General features: G+C 51.6%; 1 protein-coding gene across 2 annotated transcripts in view; it reads left to right on the top strand.

Moving 5' to 3' along the window:
- The first annotated feature begins 13308 nt into the window (after nucleotides 1-13308).
- The window catches only part of ARRB1 (arrestin beta 1), a 70389-nt gene continuing 59550 nt past the window's right edge, over nucleotides 13309-24147 (top strand). Inside the window, exon 1 of one of the 2 annotated variants that reach the window (XM_053670743.1) lies at nucleotides 13309-13392. In XM_053670743.1, the coding sequence (XP_053526718.1) occupies nucleotides 13373-13392 (20 nt within the window). In that variant the 5' untranslated portion in view covers nucleotides 13309-13372. The remainder of the gene's footprint in view (nucleotides 13393-24147) is intronic. The other variant, XM_053670745.1, reaches the window with a different exon arrangement.

The following is a 24147-nucleotide window of genomic DNA, read 5'->3' as shown; positions in this document are numbered from 1 at the left end:
GGTGAAGGGGGTCCGAGAGCACCATCCACGACTCCGGTGGTCCTCGTACTTGTTAAAACAGATCGCAGGGCCCCACCCCAAGAGTTTCTCATTCAGTAGATCCGAAGTGGAGCCTGAGAATGTGCACTTCTGACATGTTGCCAGGTTCAGCCCCGGAACTATACTTTGAGAATCAAAGCACTACATTACCTGGTTCTGTGTTTGCTTTCTTCAACCACGAGCTCAAGTAATGTTTTTAGCAAGAGTGCATGGGAGGTAAACTTTATTTGTTCTTACAAGTCTATTTTGCCTCTACTAGATGTGTATTTTTGTTTGCTTGTTTGGGGGTTTGTTTTTTTTTAGTTTGGTGAGTTTAAAAACATCTCTCCTCAGGACTTGGCAGGTCATTGTTCCTAAGCTTCCAGTGTCAGAGAAGCTGGAGGCTAATTTGATCTCTATTACCTTATAGATAACCTGCTTGTTTGCTTTCAACTTACAGAGTTGTTAGGCTTTCTGAAACCTCATGAGACCCTGGTTGCATGATTTTTCTTTGAGTCTGATCATCATTCAATGAGCATTTTTAATCTGATGTATTTTTTTCCAGTGCTCTGAGGTTTTCTTCCATTATCTCTCTGATTATTTTCCCACCTCTTTTCCCTTCTCTCTGGAATTCTCACTACACAGATATCTGCCTTTTGATTTGATCCCTTATGACTCGATTGTTTCCCCCTTAATGAAAAAAGACTCTTTGTTGTCTCTATATTCCTGGAGAATTCTGTGACTTTTGCTTCTAGACACTTTTAAGTACTCTTAAAAAAAGATTTTATTTATTGTTTTTAGAGAGAGGGGAAAGGAGGGAGAAAAAGAGGGGAGAGAAACATCAATGTGTGGTTGCCTCTCATGTGCCCCCGACTCTGGGGACCCAGCCTGAAACCCAGGCATGTGTCCTGACTGGGAATCAAACCAACAATTCTTTGGTTCTCAGGCCGGCACTCAATTCACTGAGCCACACCAACCAGGACTAAGTATTTTTTTTTGGCAGAGATAATACAGAGAGTGCCATGCACCCTTCCCCCAGTTTCCTCTCTGAGCACCTTACATAACCGTACTAATACATCAAAACTAAGCAGTAAACATTTCTACATTACTATGGCCAAACTCCAGGTTTTATTAGGATTTCAACAGTTTTCCCATCGACATCCTCTTTCTGTTCCAAGACCCAGGGCAGGGTACCACACTGCCTTCAATCATCGTGTCTTCTGAGTGTACAATGTCACAGTTCCTCGGACTTTCCTTGTTTTGTGTCTTTTGTTTTTTATGGCTTTGACAGTTTTGAGGCATACTAGTCAGCTCTTTGGTAGGACGTCCCCAGTTTGGATCTTTTCCCCTGGTTAGACTGGGGCGAAGTGTTTCTGGGAAGAATACCGAAAAGGTGAGGGACTCCTCACATCACGTGATCTCAGCTGGTGCCGTAACCTTGATTGCTTGATTAAAGCGACTTGCCAGACTGATCCACTGTGACTTTACTATGTTCCCCCTTTCCGTGCTCTCCTCTCTGGAGGTGAGCACCACATCTGGCGCACATTCCTGTCGGGAGAACCACTTCAGCTCCATCTGGAGAGGAGAGTAGCCACATATGTTATTTGGGATTCTGCTGTGAGGGAGATTCACCCCCTTCCCCCACACGTTTATTTATTCAATCATTCATTTAGGCCAACACGGACTCATGTATATTTATTTTAGATTTGGGGTTATACTCCAATACTACACTATTTATTTGGTTGCTCAAATTGTCCCAGCTTTGGCCACTGTCCCTTGCAGGTCAGTTTGTGTCCTACTGACACACCCCACCCTGATTTATTGAAGCACTTCCTTACTTTCTGCTACTAGCTTCTAGACTTTCAAATAATATGTTTTTGATTTTGGCAACTATATATTTTTTTAGATTTTATTTATTTATTTTTAGAGAACAGGGCAGCGAGGGAGAAAGAGAGGGAGAGAAACACCCACCAGGTGCCTCAACTGGAGACCCAGCCCGCAACCCAGGCACACGCCCTGACTGGGAATCAAACTGGCGACTTTTGGGTTCCAAGGCCAGCACTCAATCCACTGAGCCACACCAGCCAGGGCAAGCAACTACATATTTTTTAATTTCCCAGAAAATGTTCCTGTTTTCTGATTGTTCCCTTTTATTAGCAGCCCTTTCTTTGTTGTATGGACCCAATATATTCCCCAATTAAAATTTACCTCTAATCATAATGTTGTAAGTGCTGTTTCTTGGATTTAAAAGATCAGAATTACTCTCTAGACAAAGCATGAAACACTTAATCATAGTTAAAATATATGTAAGCAATGTACTCTTGGCAACGTACAAGTAAGAGCCCAATTGTCAGAGCCAGCAGGTGGGGGGAGGTCAGGTGAAGCAGACTGCAGGTGCTGACTGCTCTTTACATAGAAGTCAGAGATGCGGCGGAAGCAGATGGGACTGGAAATAGAGATTTTAAACAATTATTGAGCTTGAAGAAATAATCATTAGAAAAATAAACTGACATTATAAGTAACACAATGTGGAAGGAGTTGGAAGATGGAAGTGTGAGCAGATGTCTTCATGTTTTCATGAGTGAATATGATAATTAATACTGAAAATTAATGCCGTTCATCAAGAAGGGGAGGTATATGCGTATTAATCAGATCTGTGGTGAAAGCCACCACATATCAAAGCAGAAGAGATTATGGGTTTCTTTCAGAGAGGAGACCTGGAGCAGGGTAAGATAGGATGGAGCAATACTGAGTGCTCTCTTAGTGATATTCTGAATTGAAGCATTTAAAAAACAAACTTGATAAAAATAACATTTCGTAAAAATAATGTCCATGTTTGTAACTGTCGAGCACATCAGCAGGGCGGTGCCCAATGGAACGCGCAGGGTGGGAGGGGACCGGACCGCGGATGAGACGCGGTGAGGCAGGGCTGTGCACTTTCTGCAGAAAGCGGCCCACCCTGGGGAGGGGGTTCCCAGAAGCAGGGCCCCTTCCCTCTGCTCCTTCAGCATGTTTACCCAATAGCTTACCCAGTACTGGCTGAGTTTCAGACCCTGTTGGGAGGCAGAGGCTTGGAGCTACCTTTGCCCTTGGTGTTTAAACCAATTGTTGCAGGAGACTGCTCGCCCTAGAGCCGGCTCCCCACCCGGGAAGGGTGTGCAGTCCGCGTGCACTTTCCTTTTCACCATGAGGGAGTTTGGGGCAGGATTCCGAGAGGCATGGTGACCACTCCTCCTGGTTTGCCCACCACCGTGTTGGTTTTAAAACTGGAAGTCCTTCATCTCAGGGAACCCCTTTGTCATGGGCAAACCTGGGCATTTGGTCACCCTTGCCCAGGGGACAGTGCTAGCCCTCTCACTTCTCCTTGGTCTTGGCTCCACTGGAGGAGACCAAAGAACCCATGGCTTGTATCATCTCTGGAGCTGACAGCATGATCTCCTTTCTGAATTTGGGGGCCCTGCAGTCATAGGGGAGGTGGGTGGCAGATCAAGAAGCTGATGATGCTGATTTTTGGATGGCTAAGGTGACGGAAGTGGGTACCAGTAAGGGAAGTAGGAGAGATGGGTGAGGTAACTTAAGGAAGGGTGGCTTCTCTGCTTCCAAAATTGCATGTCTGGGGGCAAACTGTTTGACCTTGGGAAGAGACCCAATTGTTATCCCCACCCCATTCCTTAAAATGCACATATTTAATACATGTCTGTTGAGTACTTACTATGTACTATGCTCTGATTACTAACTATGATCATTTATTAAATGAGCCCTCTTTTAAACGCTGAGATATTGTGAGGAACCAGATGCAGATACAGATAGAGTTTACAGACCGAAAGTGGGTGTTGACCACTGACCCGTGGGGTCAATCCATTTTTGAAATCCATTTGTCTATATGTTCACCATGCGATTGCATGTGTGTGCCCCTGCGCACGATGTCGTCATGATTGCAGCTTGATGTTAAGTTTTAAAGTCATGTAGTACCGGTCCTCCAGTTTCGCCCCTGCCCCCGGAGACCGATTTAACTAGTTCCACACCAATGTCTACGAAGAAAAGCTTCTTGGGATTTTGATTAGGATTTTATTAAATTTATAGGTTGATTTTGGGAAAATAACAGCCTACTATTGTCTTCCAAGCCATGAACTTGATATACTTCTTTACTTTTTTTACCTCTCCTTTCATTTCCCTCAACAATGTTCTATAATTTTCAGTGTAAGGGTAAAGATCTTGCATGTCTTTTGTTAAATTTATCCCTAAATATTTATGTTTCTAGTGCTCATTTAAATAGAATTTTAAATTTCACGTTCAATCTCTTCCTGCTGGTATATAGAAACACAATTGATTTTTATATATTGACTTCATTTAATTCTGGTAGTTGTACGTTCCTTAGTATTTTCCATGTTAACAAGCATATCATTTGCAAATACATAGCTCTACTTTTTCCCCCCAATCTTTGTGTCTTTTATTTCTTTTTATTATTTATTACAATGACTAGAATTTCTAGTATCAAGTTAGTAGAACTAATGAGAATCGAGATCCTTGTTTTGTTCTTTATCTTAAAGGGAAAGCATTCAGAAAGGTGTAGAGATCTTCCTTATACTCCCCACCTCCACACCTGTAAGGCCTCCCCCACCAGAGTGGTACATTTGTTACAACTGATTCGTTACATACATTGATGATACATCATAATCACCCAAAGGCCATAGTTTACATTAGGGCTCACTCTGGATGTTGGATATTCTAGAGGTTTGGACAAATTTACAATATGTGTCCACCATTATAGTATCATACAGAGTATTTTTACTGTCTTAAAAATCATCTGTGATGACTTATTCATCCCTCCCCTTCCCTTCAATGCCTGATTTTTACTGTCTCCATAGTCTTGCCTTCTCCAGAATGTCACGTTGTTGCAACCACACAGTACGTAGCATCAGATCAGCTTCCTTCACGCAGCGAAATGCACTTACGTGTCCTCCATGTCTTTTCACTACTCTATAGCTCATGTGTTTTTATCACTGAATAATATTCCATTGTCTGGATGCACCCCAGGTTGTTTGTGCACACACCTACTGAAATACATCTTGGGTGCTTCCAAGTTCTGGCAATTATGAATAAAGCTGCTATAAACATCTGCATGTTGATTCTTGTGTGGACCTACGTTTTCAGTTCATGTAGGTAAATACCAAGAAGCATGATTGCTAGATTATATAAGAGTATGTTCGGTTTGGTTAAAAAATCATAAAACTCTCAAAACAGTGGTACCGTTGTGTGTCCCCACCAGCCTCGGATGAGAGTTCCTGCTTCTCCAAATCCTTGCCGGTGTTTGGAGTGGTCAGTGCATTTTGGATTTTATCCATTCTAATGGGTGTGCAGTGGTATCTCATTGCTGTTTTAATTTCCATTTCCCCGATGACTCATGATGTGCAGCATCTTCAGAAGCTGGTTTGCCATCTGTGTATCCTGTTTGGTGAGGGGTCATTTCTTTTTCTAGGACTAAAATTACATCATTTTGCCCACAGTTCAGTGAAGCAATTCTTTTTCTGTTTTCCCTGCAAATTAGATAATTTAGACTGATCTTCAAGGTCACTCATTCTTTCTTCTGCTGCCACCAATTAATAGGAAGCCCAACCAGTAAATTTTTCACTTCAGATATTGTATTTTGAGCTCTTACATTTACATTTGGTTCTTTTTTGAAGGTTTATTTTATCCTCCTTTGAGAGAGAGGGGAAGGGAACAGAAAGAGAAGCACTGGTCAGCTGTCTCCCACATGTGCTCCAGCTGGGAGCCGGGCCCACACCCTGGGCATGTGCGCCAAGCGGGAATCGAACCAGCGACCCTTTGGTTCTGGGACGACACTCCAACCAACCAAGCCAAGCTGGCCAGGGCTCCATTTGGTTCTGTTTAATTTTATTCTATTTCTGCACTGAAGCTAATCCATCTGTCTGTTTGTTCTACACCTGTTTTCCTTCATGTTCTTGAATGTATTTGTAACAGCTGACTTGAAATTCTTGTCTGATCAACCCAACATCTGGGTGACCTTGGCATCTGCACCTGTTGACTGCTTTCTGTTTGACTGCGGGTTACGTTTTCCTGGTTTTTGTTTGTTTGCTTTTCACACGTCCAGTAATGTTTATTTCTGCACTGGACATTTCAGATGATGTGCTGTGGGGACTCTAGGTTTTGTCACCTTCCTGTGGGAGGGTTGACTTTTGCTCTGGCAGGCAGTTCAGTCACTGGCTGGTCCTCCTGAACTGGGGAAGCTCAGTCGCACATCCAGTTAGAGCAGATCCACTGCACTTATTCTTTGTGAAATAATTACTGGTGTAGAAAGTTTCTTTTAGCTTAGCTGTTACTGGTAACGTCACATAAAGTTTTAAGGTCGTTGTCAAATTTGGTACAAAACTTTCATGTTTTCATACATGAGCTTTAAGGCCTTGTTACTCATTAGTTTTTGTATATGGTAACTAATCTTAAATATACATTTAGTCTTAACTAGCTAGTCATTGAGGGCCTCCCTGTCATTGGTTTTACATTATTTTTTTCAATGTCAGTATTTTCTATCAAATCTGGAAAACATTAAAAAAATTTCAGTTAGTTTGATTATTAAACCTATGTATTAAGTGAATTCCTCCTATTTATTAGGACAAATAGGAGGAATAACTCCTATTCATTAATCAAATTGTTGCACAATCGGAAAGTACATTCATCACTTCTGTTTGGAATTTATCTCTTCCTCTTAATTAGTTGCCCTTTTGGGGATGATTTGAGAAAAAAATTGTCACAGTTCATCACTTAATGTTTAAATAGTTCCTGTTGATTTTATCACTTCGTTTTTTTAAAAATAACCTTCTCAAGGCATCTTTTACATTTGAGCATATCATTTAATTAACCACAATTTCAAGTGTACAATCCAGTTATTCTTTTTAGTAAGTTTACCAAGTTTTATAATGTTTCCGTTACCCCAGTAAGACCCCTCAGGCCGTCGCTGTGAATCCTCATTACCCTGCCTCTCACCGTTGCCCTCGGCAGCTACTAACCTACTTTCTGTCCCTATAGATTCGCCTTTCTGCACACTTCATATAAATAAAATCATACAACATACGGTCTTTTGTGTCTCACTTTTTTTACAAAGGATAATGTTTCTGAAGATCATCCATGTTATAGCATATATTTGTATTTGCTTTATTTTTCATATTTTATTATATTTAAATTTTATTGATTTTAGAGAGAGAGGAAGTGAGGGAGAGAAACAGTGAATGAAGCAGGGGAGAGAGAGAGAGAGTCATCGCTTTGTTGTCCCACCCACTGATGTGCCCACTGGTTGATTCTTGTATGTGCCCTGACCAGGGATCAAACCCGAAACCTTGGTGTAACGGAATGATTCTCTAACCAACTGAGCTACCTGGCTAGGGCTGTATTTTACTTCTTTTAATTGCTGGATAATATTCCTTTGTGTGGATGTACTGCATTTGATCTACCCATTTTGTCGATCCATGTTGATGGACATTTAGATTGCTTCCAATTGTTGGCTCTTGGGTCTATTCTACTTTGCCTTTAATCTTGGGCCAAATCTCCAGTCTTGACACACTGTCTGTATGGTTGAGGTATAGCACCTCTGAGGTTTCGGTGGGAGACCCAAGGTGCTCACTAAATCGCAATCACTCGGGGAAACTGAAACGAACCTTCCCCGTGGTGGGAAGCGTCTGAAACCCCCTGCTCGGTTCCTTCAGCTTTCTAGCTACCACTTTCCACTGCAAGTCATCCCCTCGTGGGGTCGGCCAAGTCAGGGGTCAGCCACGGACTTGAGATCAGTCTCTATGTGGATTTGGAGTCTTAACCCCACTGACGCTCTCCTTTCCAGGGTCCCCCTTCAATTTCTGGCCATTATAGCAACCCCAAATTCCTTCCTCTCTCAAGGTTTCTGCTTGAGTTCCAGCTTCTCTGCACTGCCCAGAATGGGGAAGTCCCGCAGGGGCCATACATACAGAATTAGATTTCACCCAGTGTGATTCCCATCTTTCAAGAATGAAATCCTCTCCAGTTTGACTATTTTTGCTCGCTCTCTAGTGCCTTCCAATTCTTGTCACATTTTGTCCAAAATTTGTATTGCTGTCTGCAGGAGGGTTATTCTGATACAAGGTACTTTGCAATGCCCTGGCCAGTGTGGTTCAGTTGGTTGGAACATTGTCCTGTTCATCAAAAGTTTGCAGGTTCAATTCCCAGTCAGGGTACATACCTAGGCTGTGGGTTGGATCCCTATTCGGGGAGCCTGTCAGAGACAATCAATAGATGTTTCTCTCTGACACTGATGTCTCTCTCTCTCTCTCTCTCAGATGAATGAGAGAGGAATGAAAAATGTCCTCGGGTGAGGATAAAAAAAGACACTTTAGTATCTTTTAGTATCTAGAATTGGAACCGATCTCTCTGTTGCTCTCTCTCTGTCTTTTAGAAAGCTAACTGAGACAACCTGGCAGAGGCTTTTCTGTTAACAAGGGCATGCGTCCTTTGCTGTCATCTCCTGGCTCTGAGTTCTTACTGTAGCTCGCTTGGCTGCATTTCGCAGTAAAGTGGATGTTTGTATTTTTTGGCTACTCAGCCTCTAAACGCCCTTCTTATGTTTGGGGAATCCTTCACCCTACGATTCTTGGAGTAAGTTAAAGCCTGCTTCCCACTATGGAAATCACAAATGACAAAACACAATTTCTGGGGCTGGCAGAGGGCAGGGGCACATGACCTAGGGTAAGGGCACAGGACGAGGTGCAGCCAGTCAGATGCACAGGGGACTTGGGCTCAAGTCCGTAGGCCCAGCCAAGAATCCTTGCTGGTGAGAGGTGGCAGTGGCCACGTCTAGTTTCTGGGGCTTGGTGCTGGCACCAGTGGAAGAATGAGATTCGGCATTCTTCATCAGTTGTAACTTCCTGAGTATTCTGCCAGTACCTTCGTTGTCTATGTAAATCAGCCGGAATTGGTTTTGTGGATTACAAATGAGAGACTCGAATTGTCCACCTAGTGACAGTTAGACACTAGTAATCTCACCACGAAATCTGGTTAGACAAATGTAAAAAGCCTACTGGGAGCTGGCCCATCCCTGAGCCTGCTTCCTTGGGATATGGCCCCTCCTCCTTTTCAGCCCCTCCCCACCCCTCTCTGTGCTCTGGCCACAGATCCATCTGAATTCCTCTGAAATGTCTTGCCCTCTCCTTCCTCCCTGGCTTTGCAGCTGTTGAATTTCCTCTCCCTGGAGCGCACTTACCATTCTTCCCCTCAGCTGCCCACACAGCCTCCTAATTGGTCTCCCCTCTGCATCCCCTCTGGCCCCTGTCCAGTTCACTTCACACCACAGCCAGAGCCATCTTTTCAAAACACGTGTCTGAGCATGCCACTGCTCTTCTTAAAATGTTTTAAAGCTTCTTTACTGACCTTAGGATAAAGACCAAATTCCTTAGCACGATCCCCCAGGTAGAGAGATACTTAAGAGATAGTTGTCCAGGACTGGCTGGATAAAGATTGAGGGGATCGAAGGAGGAATCAAGGGTTCCACTCGGATTTCTGGTTCGGTGAAGCTCCCTCATGTGTCAGCCTCTAATATCTCCAAGGCATGCACCAGTCAGGCTCAGATCCTTTGCTGAACAGGGAGCCGAGAGCCCATCCCCCACCCGCCCCCTCACTCTCACTTCAGCTGCCTGACCAGCTAAGCAGAGGCGTTGGCGCTGAGCTGCAGCCCTGCCTTGTACTTGCTATGTCCTTGGCCGAAGCACTTTCCCTCTTAGAGCCTTTCTTTTCTCATCTCTGAAGCAGGAATAATATTTCATTTCTCTCTATCTTTTGGTAAAGAATTACTATCGTGAGAAGTAAAAATTCAAGCACGAGACCGGCCCAAGTTAGGACCCAGAGGAAGATGACCATCTCCTTATGAGTCTCAGCAGTGAAATCTGTTTGTCTTTTTGAGAAATTACTCTGGTTTTCATGTGGAAGAAATGGGTTGAGACAGGAAGGAAGGAGCCTCTGGGCCCCTCAGCCCTCCGTGCCCTTGGAGAAATTCGTGAGGAGGTGGTCTGCGTGGAGCGTTGAACAAACAGACCTGGACCCTCCACTGTCCACCGTTGGTGCCTCAGCAGGTGCTGTCGGCTCTACCTCCAAATACTCACGAACCTCTTCATTTCTTTTCACTTCTGCTGCCACCACCGTAGTCTAAACTATTACCCCCTCTCTCCTGCCTACGGCAATCGGGGAATGCCCTGCTTCTGCTCTTGTCTTGCTCCAAGACATCTCCTTGCAACAGCCAGGGTGACTTTTACTCATCTCCTAAGTCCTCCACTCGCTCCCCAAACTCCTTGGCCCCAACCACAAGCCCTGTATGATCTTCACCACTCCTTCCCCGTTCACCCAAACCCAGGCACCCTGCTCCTGGGCTTCCGAGAGGCCCAGCTTCTGTACTTGCTGCCCCCTCTGTCTGGACAGCTCTGCCCCAGGCGCTCCCCACACAATGCACAGCGCTGGCTCCTCACTGCAGGTCTCAGGCCACAGGTCTACTCCTTGAGCAGCTTTCTCTAAGTATGCTGGCTCCTATCATGCTTTGTTTCATCATCATTTTATTTTATTCATAACACTTGTTACTGCCTGAAATTAGATTATTTATGTTCACAGAGGTCTCCTCAAGATTACCACTTTCATATTTTTATTAATTTTAATTATACTAGGAATACATCACAATGCTGTATTCCTAAAATGCAAAGCAAAAATACCCCTTTGCGTCTCTTCTCCCTCCCTAGATCCCTCACTGGAGTGACGGCTTCGTTTGTCCTGCTGATCGCCCTTTGTGAGGGCCTAGAACCATGCACGGCACGTTCGACAAACAGTTATTGAATGAAAAGTAAATCAAGGGCCACGTTCAGGCTCTACTGCATATTAGCTTCGCTTTGGGGAGGGCTTAAGAGGGGAGGTCAGAGGGCAAGGTCCAGAGAAAGCTATGGCTTTGGGGCAAGCCACTTAGCTTCTCTGAGTGTCAGTTTGCTCATGTATACAAAAAGGGAAAAGAGCATTTATCTCGCAGAATTGTGAGCATCAAGTAGTGGCAGGCACACCATACACCCCCTCGTGAAGTTCTTGGGCCAGCAGGGTGTGCTTGAAGTCCTGCAGGTTGACTCCACAGGCTACGAATCTGCTCGGTGCCCCGAGAAGAACGTTAGAGCTATGCCTCCAAACCGGGCTGGGAAGAGCCGTGTGCTGGCTCCACGCCTGTCTCCAAGAGCACAGTTTACCTGAAACAATCTGACGTATCTTCCTGGGCTGTTTGTTTTACGTGGAAATAATTTCAATGTTACATTTTGTATTGAGTCAAATAATGTTTTGGGCATCATCGGGGGGGCGGGGGGGAGAACCACTGGAGGTCATCTGGTTGGGTTGAACTCCTATTTTCCAGGTAGGGAAACTGGGGCAGAGAGTGGCAGGACCTGGCTTCTCCCTCTTGGCAAGGGTCCCTCTGGCTCACACTGTGGCCTCGCCTCTCATCACGCAGGAGTCTAGTATATTCCTCTTAAGATCCCTGGCTTTAGCAGAAACAGCAGGTGGCTTCCTCTCCTTCCCCTGTGAGAGTGAGGGGCAGCCCAGAGGCCAAGGCCAGGAGGAGAGTTCTCAGCCTTCATCCACAGTCTCCGAGCTCCTAACATTGTCCAGACCCTGGACTACCCTGACTGCCTGTCAGTCCCCCAGCCCCCAACCACCTGCCATCTGGAAGTAATTACAGTAATTCCGCTGGGATATCTTTCCCCGACTATGTAACTAGCGTAGGTATCTGTTTCTGAGCATAATTACAGGAGATTTTTACAGACCCACAATCGCATCCAAGTAAATGATAGCTTCCTTTCCTCCCATTAACAGGCCAATGTTAGGGACCTGTCAGGAGGACCAATGAGTCAAATCCCACAGTGAAAGACCTTACACTGTCCCTCCACCTGCAAAGCAGGAGTAACCTCAGACAAAGCAGGGTCCCAGCCAGGATTTTGAAGGACACCAAGAGGCCTGCAGGGGGCTGGGTTAACATCGACAGGGCCCTGCAGCGTGTCTGTCAGGCACTCAGTATGGACCAGCAAACATCTATGACCAATTCTGCAAGCTGGTACTACTGTATTTTGTTGTGTTTAATGCATACTTTTTTGCCCAAATTTTTGAAGGAAAAATAAGGATGTGCATTACACAGGGGCATAATGAATACATACCATGGGTATAATAATCCCATATACAATGCACACAACGTGGGTGCACATTATACCTGGCAAAATACAGGTCTCATACTTTACATGTTTAGAGATTGGTTCTGAGAGAGCTGGTGTCCCGGGCCACTCCCAGCAGCCTGTGGAGCTGCGCCAGGGTGCTTTCCATCATACTAGCTCACCATGCCAGAGTCCCAGGCCCAGCAGGCCAGCTCTGTGCCCCCTTCCTTATCTCCTCTTCTCACTGCTTCCTCTTTTAGGGCAGCCACTACCGCTGCCCTTGCTCACTCCCGTCCCCCTCCCACTGTCATCTGTTCCTCAGCGTTGACACTGTCTTCTCCTGCCCCCTCCACCCCTGCTTCCTGTCTCTGTTGGGTTGTTGGGTGTTATCTCTCCAGAAGGGTGGGGAGATGGGGTGGGGGAAGGGTGGAGCACAGAGCAACGGCCTTGCCAGGCACCCAGAGTCCCCCACCAACCCCCATCCCTGCCCTGCTAAGGGTGCCGCCAGGAACTGGGGCTTAGAGCAGGCAGACCCTCGGTTTTCACCTTCCGGAACACACAAAGGCTGCCCCCTATGTGCCCCGGGGAGCAGCCTGCGCACACGCAGGGCTGCACCAAGACTTGCACACCACTCCATCCACACAAATACACTCTAACCGGCCCGCGCACACGGCGTGCACACGTCCCCGCAGCAGCACACTGTCGCGTGCACACACGCGCACGTATATTCACCGCAGCGTGCGCCCTCACGTACACATCACATACACCACATGGGCGCACACGCACGCACACACATAGATGCATCTGGACACGCACCTGTGTAGACCCCCAAATGTCCTGCAGGCCCTGACGCCTCCAGCTGCCCTGGCGGCTGGCTGGGCGGCGCGCGCACACCCAGACACAAGCACACACGCGCACACTCCCGCACTGCTCCCCGCCCCTGGCCGCGGCCTGGGTGCTGTGCTGCGAGGCGAGCGGTTCGGCGGGCGGTGACCCGGGCGGGGGCGGGGGCGGCGGCTGCGGCGGCGGAGGCCGGAGAGCGGAGGAGGCGGAGCAGGGAACCGGGAGCCTGCTGGCCCGAGCTCCTCCTGCCCGCCGGGGATTTTCCAGCCTGGGCGCTTTCGCCGCGGACCTCCCTGCGGCCGCCGCGGACCATGGGCGACAAAGGGACACGGTGAGTGCGGGAGGCGGCCGGTTCGCTGCGCGTGGGGCTGACCTGGGAGAAGGCACGGGCAAGGGTTCTAGTCCGCGCCCTGGCTCCGCGATCGCGGTCACCTCCGAACCGCCAACGCCTGGCTCAGCAGCGCTGGGTTCTCCTCTGCCCCCGAGGTTTCCCCGGGTAGTCGCTGGCAGGGCCGTGGGCGGGGGAACGGAGACGCGAGGACCGGGCTGCCCCGTACGGCTCATGGCTCCTCGGCGCCGAGACACAGTCACACACACTCACTCGCTGACACTCAGCAGGAGCCAGCAGATGCGGGGAGCTACCGCGGGTAGGCTGACACACAATGGCACACACGCTCATGTGGGCATACCGGGGCACTCGTCCACGGGCACACTCATCTGCACGCACACGCTGACATTCACTGCCGTACACTCAGTGGTATGTACTTGTTAACACATTCTTGCCGACCGTCATGTTGTTGTACATAATGTGTGTAACAGATGTGTCACACTCCAACACGCCAACTCTAACACGCCCTTATGCTGCACACACATGTTGGCCTACACGCGTCCACTGTCGCTTTTGCTCACTGTTGCAGACACTCTCACAGGGATACACACGTTGTCACCCTTACTGATATGACCACTTCGTGCTGGCATGTATCTCGCTAACATGGTGTTCACGGGACCACACCAGCACCGACCCCCATGGCCACAAGCTGGACGAGTGCCCACACAGACTGGCGCCAGTCCCTGGGGCTGCTGACACACGCTCTGGTCCCCACAGGTCACACGGTGGGAGGAACCGCACCCAACTGCTGTTTCCTCTCCCTCTGACCTCCCTGAGGCCTGGCCCGGACGGCAGGGTCTGTTCTGAGCTGGGGATGAGGAAGCAAGCCTTCCCCAAAAGGGAGAGGATATGCCCCTGAAATGGAAAATTGGGACAAAAAAGGGGAGGGGGGCTGGAGCTGGGGCAGGGCGGCCCCTGGGGACAGCCCTGGGCAGATGCTCAGCCTCGTCACCCTCGCCCTGCCCTTTGGTCTGCCCACTTCCCTGAATTCTCATAGAAGCTTCTCCTGTGTCCCCTCCTGCTGCCCCTCCCGCAGCCTCCTCTTGCACGCGTCCTTCCCTTCCTCTCTCCTGTTCTTGTGCCCCGTTGCTTCCTCCTCTCTTTCCCCTCCTCCCTCCCCCTCTCTTTGCTTCCAATAATTACTTATTGAGCACCTGCTGCATACTAGGCATAGTGTGGGGATCAAAGATGTGTGCCGAAGGAACGGATAGACGGGGGAGAGATGACCCCGGAGGTCGCCATGTTTCCGGACCACGACAAAGCTATTTCCCCCACTGCCATCCCACGCTCTCTTTTGGCATCACGAGAGGGGACCTCCAGAGACTGTTTAATTTTTCAGAGGAAGAAATTGAGGCTCAGAAGTAACTGGTGCCCCTATAATTTAGGGACTGCTTCCCAGCCATCCTGACAGTTCTGCAAGGAGGTTAATTTTCCTCTTCCCACTTCCTGGAAGAGGAACCAGAGCTCAGAGAGGTCATCTGACTCGCTTAAGGTCAGGAGGGATCAGAGGCAAGGGCCTAGACTGGAGCCCGCATGGTCCCACTTCTCTGTGACTGTTTGGCACTGCCATGCCTCTGGAGGGCCCTGGGTCTGAGTTCTGGGTGGGGCACCCTGTTCTGTGTCTGGAGGCCCAGGCTGGTGGGGGAGGCTTCCAAAGGTTGTGAGGTGTCTGCATGCACCTTGATAGCTGGTCCCCGTTGCAGGGGCTGGCCAGCACTGTCACCCGGCACCCTGTCCTCCGCAGGAGAATGTGTGAATCTCTTTTCCACATCCCTGTCCCTCAAAGCCAAGATCCTGCTGGCCATCGAGGTCAGACTTTTCTCCCTGCAGGAAATCAGGAGCTCTTCCTCTCCTTCATTCTTCCTCTGCTGCTTCGCCCTCAGGGTGAGTCAGCCCCTCTTGGGCCTTGGCTTGCCTCTCTCTGACTTGGGGAGGACTGTCATTGGTCCCCTGCTGCCGTGGGTGGTCAGCAGGATGAAGACACCAGGAGCAGTGAGGCACCTATTGGAGATGCGATGCTTGGAGGCAGGGCCTTTCCCCTGCTCTGCCTCTAACTCACTGAGGGACCTTGGAGACCTTGGGCATTGTCTCCACCTTTCTGGACATTAGTTTTCTCATCTGTAAATTGGAGCCATTGATTGTTAAAATTTACCGGGCTCTCCTTGTGTTCACTGAGCTCACTGGGCAGGGGAGGAGGTGCTGCCTGGAGCCTGGAGCCCAGGTCGGGCTTCATTCCAGCCAAGGGTAGCCCTGCTCCCCTCTCGGTCTCTCCTGCAGCCCCTGTTGGCCTCCCTCTCCCCCCCAGGCAGGTTTCCTGGTTACTTTGGAAGAGAAGGGCAGAGTCAATACTGGGCTGTGTCTTGCCTTATTCCATAAGCTGCGGGACCCTGCTTTATAACGGCAAATGCGAAGCACTCTAAGGATTGGGAGTCATCCGTCCGTCCCTGAGCCTGAGTTTCATCCCCGATATGAGAGTGACGGTGGGAATTAGTCAGAAACCATCACTGCCCTCTAGGAACTTTGGGGTCAAGGGGGAAAGACAGATACCTGGATAGGACTCGTTATAAGGCAGAAAGTATGCTGCCTGCTCTAACGAGGTGCCCTGGGAGGAGTCATACACCTGTTCGACCAATGCTGACTGAATGCCAGGGCTGGGGGTTCAAGATGAATGGCTCCCCTGTGTCCCCGAAGGACTTAGAGCAGAGCAGGTGATTACAGGACAGGAAGACGTGTACTGTGAGAGGCTAAGGAGGAGTCCCCAACCCAGACCCAGCAGGCCACGTGGTGAGGGAAGCTTTCCTGGGAAGGAAGTGGCATTGGAGCTACTGAGTCTCATGTGGAAGGATGAGGAGGCCAAGGAGGTGGGATCAGGGACATCATTGCTGGCCGAGGGCGCAGAATGTGCGGAGGCTGGAGGCGTGAAGCAACATGTGCAGCCATGGCGGGGGGGCGGGGACCGGGGGTGCTGGGTGAGCCTTCAGAGGTAAACACAGGCCAGCCGTCCACAGCCTGGCATGCCAAGCTAAGGAGACCGGCTTTTCTCCTGCGTGGAAGGTGATTAAGAGAGGAGTGTGGGGAGGGGAGGGATGGAGCAGATTTTCATTTCAGAGGGGGCTTGGGCAGTGGCGAGGAGGGTAGGTGGGAAGAGTCGGCCTAGAAGCAAGGAGAGCGGTGAGGAGGCTGAGGAGGGGCCTGACCGAAGGCAAGTCCTGACCGAAGGCTGTGCAGGGGATGGAACCGAGGAACCTGGAGAAGGAGGTGGAGCCATTTAGCCTGACTGGCTGGGTCTCTGACATGCACGACCTCCTCTGGTTCTCCCAGTGATCTTATTCACCTAGGGACTGCTGCTCCCATTTCACAGGTGAGGCAACACGCTGAGAAAGATGAAGTGGTTTGTGCACTGCATTTAGCCAATGAGCTTCTGAACCCAGGCCTGTCTGCCTGCAAAGCCCCTCTGCTGCTCTGTGCTTTCGTTCAGCGGGAGGGTTGTCTGGCTCCCAGGTAGCCTCCCCCAACTCCCCGGTGACTCCATCCTCAAGCTGTGTTTCCCTTCTGGTTCTTGCTGTTCCTACTAACTCAATTGGCAACATGAAGGATCGGAGTCAGACAACAGAAGGGACTTCCTGAGAAGCTGTGGGGTGGAATGGGTTTTCCTTTCGTACAGATGTTTACAAACTCTTCCTTTCTGGTGGCTGCGGAGGGCGGGTGTGATGGGAACGCATGGTCACCAGCGGTCCGTGAGCCTTGGCTGTTGTCTCTGTTGGCGGTTAGGCTCTGTGTGTCCCATCTTGGCTAGAACGTGGGGAAATCCTGTGGCTTTGGCCAGGGTCACTGTGGGGCTGCTGGGAGCAGAAGTGTTGAACCTGACCCGCTGTGATCCCTGATTCTAGGTTGGCTTCTGGGCCTCAGACTTCCTCATGGCTTTCTCCTTTCTGAGTTCGGGCCTTCTTGCTTGAGATTGCAGCACAGGTTCAGGGGTCCCGAGTCATGGGCTGGCGACACCTCAGGTCTGTGGCGAGGGAAGGACGCGAGGCTGGGGGTCAGCACGCCTCGAGTGGCTTCCTGGAACTGCCGCCAGTATGACCATACCGACCATCTAATGAAGCCTGCGAGGGACTGGGGGGAAGAGGGAGCCGCTTGGCAAGGAGCCAGGCTGGAGGTTGAGGGAGACGCAGCGATACTTCTGCATAGATGGGTCAGGACCTCGGGTGGAGGAGCGGGGGTGGAGGTGGAGTTGGGGATTTGAAACTCTTGGGATTAGAGATGGTGGTTGATTTGGAGAGGGTGGGTGACGTGGTGCAGGGACCAGGTGTAGCCTATGACCAGAGGACAGTTAGGGACAGCTGGGCCTTGGAGGGCACCAAAGGCCAAAGGCCTTGGCAGAAGGTGGGGAGAGGAGGGCGGGCACAGGGGAGGCCGTGTCCTGGGAACAACCAACAGAGGACAAGCTGGGTTAAGGCCCCTGGGATTTAGCCAGAAGACACTCGTTGACTTGGCGTGGGGGTGGGGTGGGGTTTGGAGCAGGTGGTGAGGACAAAGCCAGGTTCAGGTGCAGGGGAGACGGGGAGGACTCTGTTGTTTTTCATGCCTGGAGCTGGGGTGAGTGCAAGGCCCTGGGAGGTGGGGCTGGGGTGTGGAGACCTGGGGCACGAGTCTCAGTGGAGGGCTGGAAGGGACATTTCAGGAGTGTGAGCTGGTCACAGGGAGGCATATCTGTGTTGACTCCTGAAAGAAGGGCATTCAGGGGCCTTGGGGAGGCATTCTGGAGCAGGTGCGCCCTGAGCTGGGTCCTAGGGCATGAGGAAGGCTTAGGTGTTGTAGGCAGATGGAAGAGCCTATACCGAAAGGTGCGGATAGTGGACGCAGGGGCTCAGGTGTGCGGGGTGAGGCTGGCGATGGAGGTGGTAGCCTTGGCAAGAGGCCCCGGCTGCTGGGGTGATGTGTTTCAGGGCACTTCCTGACTCTCTTATTTGCAGCCCAGGTATCTTTGTTCCCCAGCTGGTGAGCGCCCCTGGGTTGCTGTTATTTCTGTTTCCTGTTCGCTCGTCCCTTATTCACCTCTGGGTCTGGTCCATAGGAGACATCTGGCAGGAATTTATTAGCTGGACAAACTCCGTCATCTCTTCTTGTCTCTGCTATCACCCTAGGGGCTCCCTTAGTGCTGAAGTTAGGTCTTCTCCGTCAGGGAATTCTGGGGATGGAGGCCATGCTTCCCCCATTAAACTGGGTGCTGGGGGTCTCTTCCATCAGATCGGGAAGTCAGGAGGGAGGGGATATGCCACCCCTTTAGGATGAGGTTCTTGCAGGGGACGCCTGTTTCTCCCCCATGAGACAGACTTCTGCAAGCGGCAGCCATGCCTCCTTCACCAGACTGGGGGCCCCGCGAGGTGAGGCCCGTCCCCAGCACTCGACCCCTGCAAACAGAGCAGGTGCTATCCCCGATGGTTCCCAGGCACCCTCCCTCCCCGCTGCGTGCAGGAGAGGTCCTGCCCTCGTGTCCTCTTGTGTCCTGGTAGGGGGTGTAGGACAGAGGGTGTGGGGCAGGACAGGATGGCTGCTTTTGAGAGGGGAACAAAGGACTCTGTTGTCCCAACCCCCCTTCCCACCCCCAGGGGCCCTGGCAGGGTCATCTCTCTGGAGACACGCCTCCTCCTTCCTGGGACTGGTCCATCTTTAGTCCCACTTTAGAGGAACTGCTTGTTCCTTCCCAGGAGACCTGGTGCCAGACAAGGCCCCCAGGAGGCCAAGGCCCAAGGCCTGGACCAGACAGGTCCCTGGAGTACTGTGTGTTTGAAGTTATCACAGCAACTGAGCAGCTTTCCTGCTGCCCAAGTCCGGGGTGGGCCTGCCTGAGACCGTAGTTAGTCCATGGGGCCGCTGTACCTGGAGCAGGATCTGTCTGTTGGCCTAAAGAATGTGGAGCAAAGTGGGGTGCTGTGGCTGATGTCAGGCCAGCAGGACTGCACTCAAGGTCTGAGCTGTTCGGTGGCCCTGCAGGGTGTAGCTTTTCTCTCTCCTGCACTCAGAGGCGAAGAACCTGAACAGGTCTGGTCCTGGATGAAGCAGGAGGTCCCTCCCATTCTGGCCTTGAGCACCTAGGTTCGCTCAGAGGGAGAAGCTGCATGCTGCTTCCTTTTGCAGCTACATCCCCTTCTCCTAGATGCTGCAACCAATGAGCATGGGGGGGGGGGTGTGTTTTGGCAAAGGATGGGGAGAGGTTAGGGAGTGGACAGCTGGGGTGCAGCACCTCAGGAGGGTCCCAGAAGTACGCTCTAATGCTTACTCGTTGCTGTGCAGTCTCGGGTACCGCACTGACCCACTCTGGGTCGTGGTGTCCCTGTGGAAAAAATCAGCCACCACATGTAAGGCCCTCTTGGCTGAGCCGCCCTTTTCCTGTGTTCTGTGAGTGTGTTTGGGGATGACCTGTCTTCTGGAGGACCGGAAGTGGGGATCAGGCAGCTCATGGCTCTGGCACACATCAGGGCTCTGGGACTGCCAGGGAGCTGGGCCGGGGTGGTGTGGGCTGTGCTTTCCCACACAAGTCCTCGCCTCAGCCGCCTTCCACCTCTGAGATCTGCTGCAGGTCCTGGACTGTCTCCTTCTCTCTGCCCAGGCTGTGGCCTCCTCATGGACACCCTCCTCTGGGTGTCCACAGCCTCCTCTGTGATCTGATTAGCATAGATTAGAGGCTGATTAGAATACTGGGTAGGCTCTAGTGAGAACCAGATTTCCTGGTTTCAAATGCCAGCTCTGCCACTTACCAGCTCAGTGACCTGCTCCAATTATTTAACTCTTCCTCTGCTGCAGCCCCCTCATCTGGAAAAGGGGGTAGTAATAGTGCCTGCATGGGAGGTTGTTGTGAAGATTAAATGAATTAAAGTAGGTAAAGTCCCTGGCACAAGGGTGGTGTCACTGAGGTGAGCTCTGGGATGACTGCTCACTGGTCTGCCTCCCTCATGAGGCCGTGAGCTCCCGCCGTGAGGGACCCCAAAGGGCTCAGCACAAGCCAGTTTTATCATTGGCTGTCAGTACAGGGGGAATGTCCTGACCCCACACAATGCTCGGCGCCCTTCCTGTCCTTTAAGGACTGGATCACATGTGGCCTTCTCCTCCAGGAAGCCCTCACTGTGCCCCGTGGCCTTTTGTGCCATTCTCTCTCACAACAGTCCCACCGCTTTTGTTTGGGTCTTGGTTATTCCTACAATGTGATGTCCTCTCTGTGAGGCCAAGGGCACCTGGCCCGGGCCTGTCGTCCCTGGAGCCTGTGCAGACCTGGCATGGCGCTGAGCTCCATAAATATTTGTTTAGCGAAGGAGACTGAATGTAGGTATTTCACTGGGAAAAGATATGCTTGTGGGGTGAGCAATGTGGTGGGTGAAGACGATGGGACATCACTGGTGACTGTTACATGTCTAAAGGTGGGCCAGGGAGTGGAGTATTCTCTGTGACTCCGAGGGCGGAGGTCATAGGTGACCGGCTTCGCCTCGCTGGGAGAGTGATCTCTGACAGCCGGCGCTACCTGGCAGGGGGGTTGGTGGCTCGCTCGAGCCTCCGTGCCTGTGCCCCTGCTGCTGTCCCCATCTAGAGTGCCACCCGCCCTTCTCTCTCTCTGCTGGTCCAAGCCCTACTTCCTAAATAAGTGCCCCAGCCATGGAGCCGTCCTTTGCTGGTCCCCAGAGGGTGGGCATCCCCATCTCAGACATTACTGAGCCTTTGCTGTGTCCAGGCAGAAAAGGTACGGACGATGGGTAGATCCTCTTTAGGATGGACATCTGGATCGGCTGCAGTGTATCTCATGTGGTGTGACCTGGCCTGGGGAGGGGACCGTGGCTTCCAATGACCCACTGGTGGTCAACGAGCTCTTTTATGCAGCCGGAGAGCACAGAGCTCCCCATCGGCTTCCACTGGGCAAGTACGCAGAACCTAACTGCTGGGGATAGAGTTCTGGGTACTGCGTCCAGCAGGCTGAGGTCATAATCAGCTAATTAAACCACCCAAGAACTGCTCTTTGGCCAAGAGGAGGAGAGGGAAATGGGGTGGGGGTGGGAGGCTCAGAAGAGAGGGATGCCATGCAGAGGGGTTCAGGCGCTGGACTTGCTGAGCACAACTGGAAGAGAGAAGCAGGAAGTGGGCCGGGGAGCCGGGAGACAGACAGACAGACAGATGAAAGAAGGTGCTATATGAGGACAGCACCCCAGTGATGTGGCTCAGGAGTTGGGGTTCTGACCCCACTTTCCCCTGTCCCTGTGGTACTGTGGAGGAGCCGGTTTCCTCCTTTGTGTCAAGCAGAAAGTAGGGGAGGCGTCGTCCCAGGAGGTCTCTGGGACCTTTCCTTTTTGATTCCAGCGCTAGAAGGGGAGATGTCATCAACAGCAGGCTGTGTTCTTGCGTGGCCTCCAGCACCCCATCCTCTGGACGGGGCGGGCTGTATGCGGGTCTGTCCCAGCCTCAGACTGAGCTGCAGGGCTTCATCAGAAGCGAGCGTGTAGGGCAGCTGGCAAGCCCTCGGCCTCTGTCATGTCCTCGTCTCTGCCCATCCTCATGACTCGTGTCCTGCCATTTAAGGCTGCCCAGTGTCTTTTTCATTGGTCTCCTGATTTCCCAAGTAGCACCCCCAGGGGTGTGGGAATCCTGCTCCCCAAAGGCAGAACCTTGAGGTGTGGAGCGTGGAGGTGAGTCAGACAGACTCGGCTTCGCTGTCCAGCAACACTGCTCACTATCTCCACAGTACTGGGTGAAGGTTTTCCTGTTTGTGAAACTGATGTAGTAATAACACCACTGCATGCTGGGGGCAGAGAGGGTAAGGACTTGATCAAGAGTCATTGTTACTGTTCGGGACCTGGAGTGGATCTCAGGTCTTCTGTCTGTGCCCCCCGTTCTCCGGCCTGTCCTGGACTGTGTGCACAGCTGGGTGTGCGGGGGCGGGGCTGCGCTGGGCCAGAGGAGAAGCTCATATGATGGCAGGAAAGGGAAGTGAGATTGCCCAGGGAGGGGAGGGGTGGAGCACAGTGGTGCTGGGGCAGCCTGGGTCCCCTCCCTTTTGGCTCCTCACCCATGGCCGATTCTCTAGGAGGAAGTGGGGCATGGGTGGGCATTGTGGAGGGCCTGAGGCCTCTCTCTTAGCGCCCAGATGCCAGTGAGGAGCCCAGAGCCTGGTTTTCTGCCAGGGAAGCCAGCCGACTCTGTTTCCTACACTCCGGCAGCAGCCTTTCCTGGTTCCCAATCCCTAGTGGGAGGTGTCTTCTTGGATCCAGGGCGCTTGAAAAGCAGCGCCTGCAGAGGTTTGCCGAGGTCTGGAAGAGAGGCAGCAAAGGCAGAGAAGAAAGCCGCCTTCCCCTCCCCCAGCCTCTCCCCAAAGCTCTGGGCTGTGACAGCCAGGGCCTCTGACTCCGAGGAAGCTGGTTACATAACTCAGCACGACTCCCTGCTTCCTTCTTTCATTCCTCCCCAGAGGGACCACACAGAGGAGGTGCAACTCTGCTCAGAATTCCTGGGCCTGAGAGGTCCCTGTGACCATCCTCCTGCCTGCGGGGGGCTGGGGGGCGGTGCTGCCTGTAGCATTTTAGGAGCAAAGCTGTGTGCACTACCTTGGTGCAGGCTGCCGGGGCTGGCTCTGCCCAATGCCCGCCTTCCCGCACTGTTGGGAGCAGAGCTGCAAAGAGAGAAGTGTCATTAGAGGAAACGGCCATGTCCTGAGATAATTTGCCTGCAAAGTGGCCCCCAGAGGGGAGCTTCTCTGAAACCAGAGGAACAAACAACCAGCGTCTTTCAGTTTGTTCCATTCAACTTCACAAACATTTCTGAGTGTTGGCTGGGTGCCAGGCCCAGACCCCCCCACTCAAGGCCTGGCCCTGAAGCCGCCCGGCCCACCCCAGGGGCTTGTCTCTGTTTTAGCGGGAAGCTGATTTAAGGAGCAGCTCTGCCCCTGTCTCCCACCTAAGACCACGCCCTGTCTTGTAGGGTGGGGTTTGCCCTGCAGGGTTCTGGGGTGGCGGGGAACATCATGACAAGGAGCACCCCCATCCCTCCAGGCTGGGGGTTTCAGGGTTGGCTTATACCCTTACTGTTCAGCCACCCGCCCTCCCAGGGAGGGTCTCGTGGACGTGTATGTCTGTGAGAATCTGCCACATTGCAGGCCTGGGTTGGGCACCTCAGGTATGAAGAGGAAACGGACAAACCTTGGCCCCTGGGCTGCTCACATCCTTTGGGGGAGAGGAGCTGGGTCAGCACAACACACCCTAAGAAGGGGACAAGGGGGTTGGTCTGGCTTCAGGCAGAGCGAGCCCAGTAGGTGGGGTCAGAGCTGCTCTCGAGAGGGGGAGCACTGGAGCAGTCCTCACAGTGAGCTGAGGTGAGCCGCAGGGGCTGCTTGTCTTGGTGGTGTCTGTGACAGACATTTCTAGCCAGGACTGACTGCTTCATCAGGTACTTGAGGACCCACTATGTGCCGGGCACAGTGTCAGACACTCATCCATCTGTCATTAGGAAGGGGTGTCCTGGGACTGCAGACTTTTTGAGGACACAACGTCTAGGGCGAAAGTGCAAGTTCTGCTGCGTGGCATCCAGGGGCTGTTTGGACAGAGGCCCTGGGCTCAGCCAAGACACCGTTGGAAACCAGGTCTGCCCAGCACTCCTCTGGTGGAGGGTGGGGGGAGCCAAGGCTTCCCTCTGGCCAAACAGACCCTGCAGAGGTCTGAT

This window comes from Artibeus jamaicensis, unplaced genomic scaffold (assembly GCF_021234435.1).
Source record: "Artibeus jamaicensis isolate MK-2021 breed Jamaican fruit bat unplaced genomic scaffold, CSHL_Jam_final contig_64, whole genome shotgun sequence".
NCBI lineage: Eukaryota > Metazoa > Chordata > Mammalia > Chiroptera > Phyllostomidae > Artibeus > Artibeus jamaicensis.
Note: the sequence above shows the minus strand (reverse complement) of the source record. Positions and strands in the feature narration are given on the sequence as shown.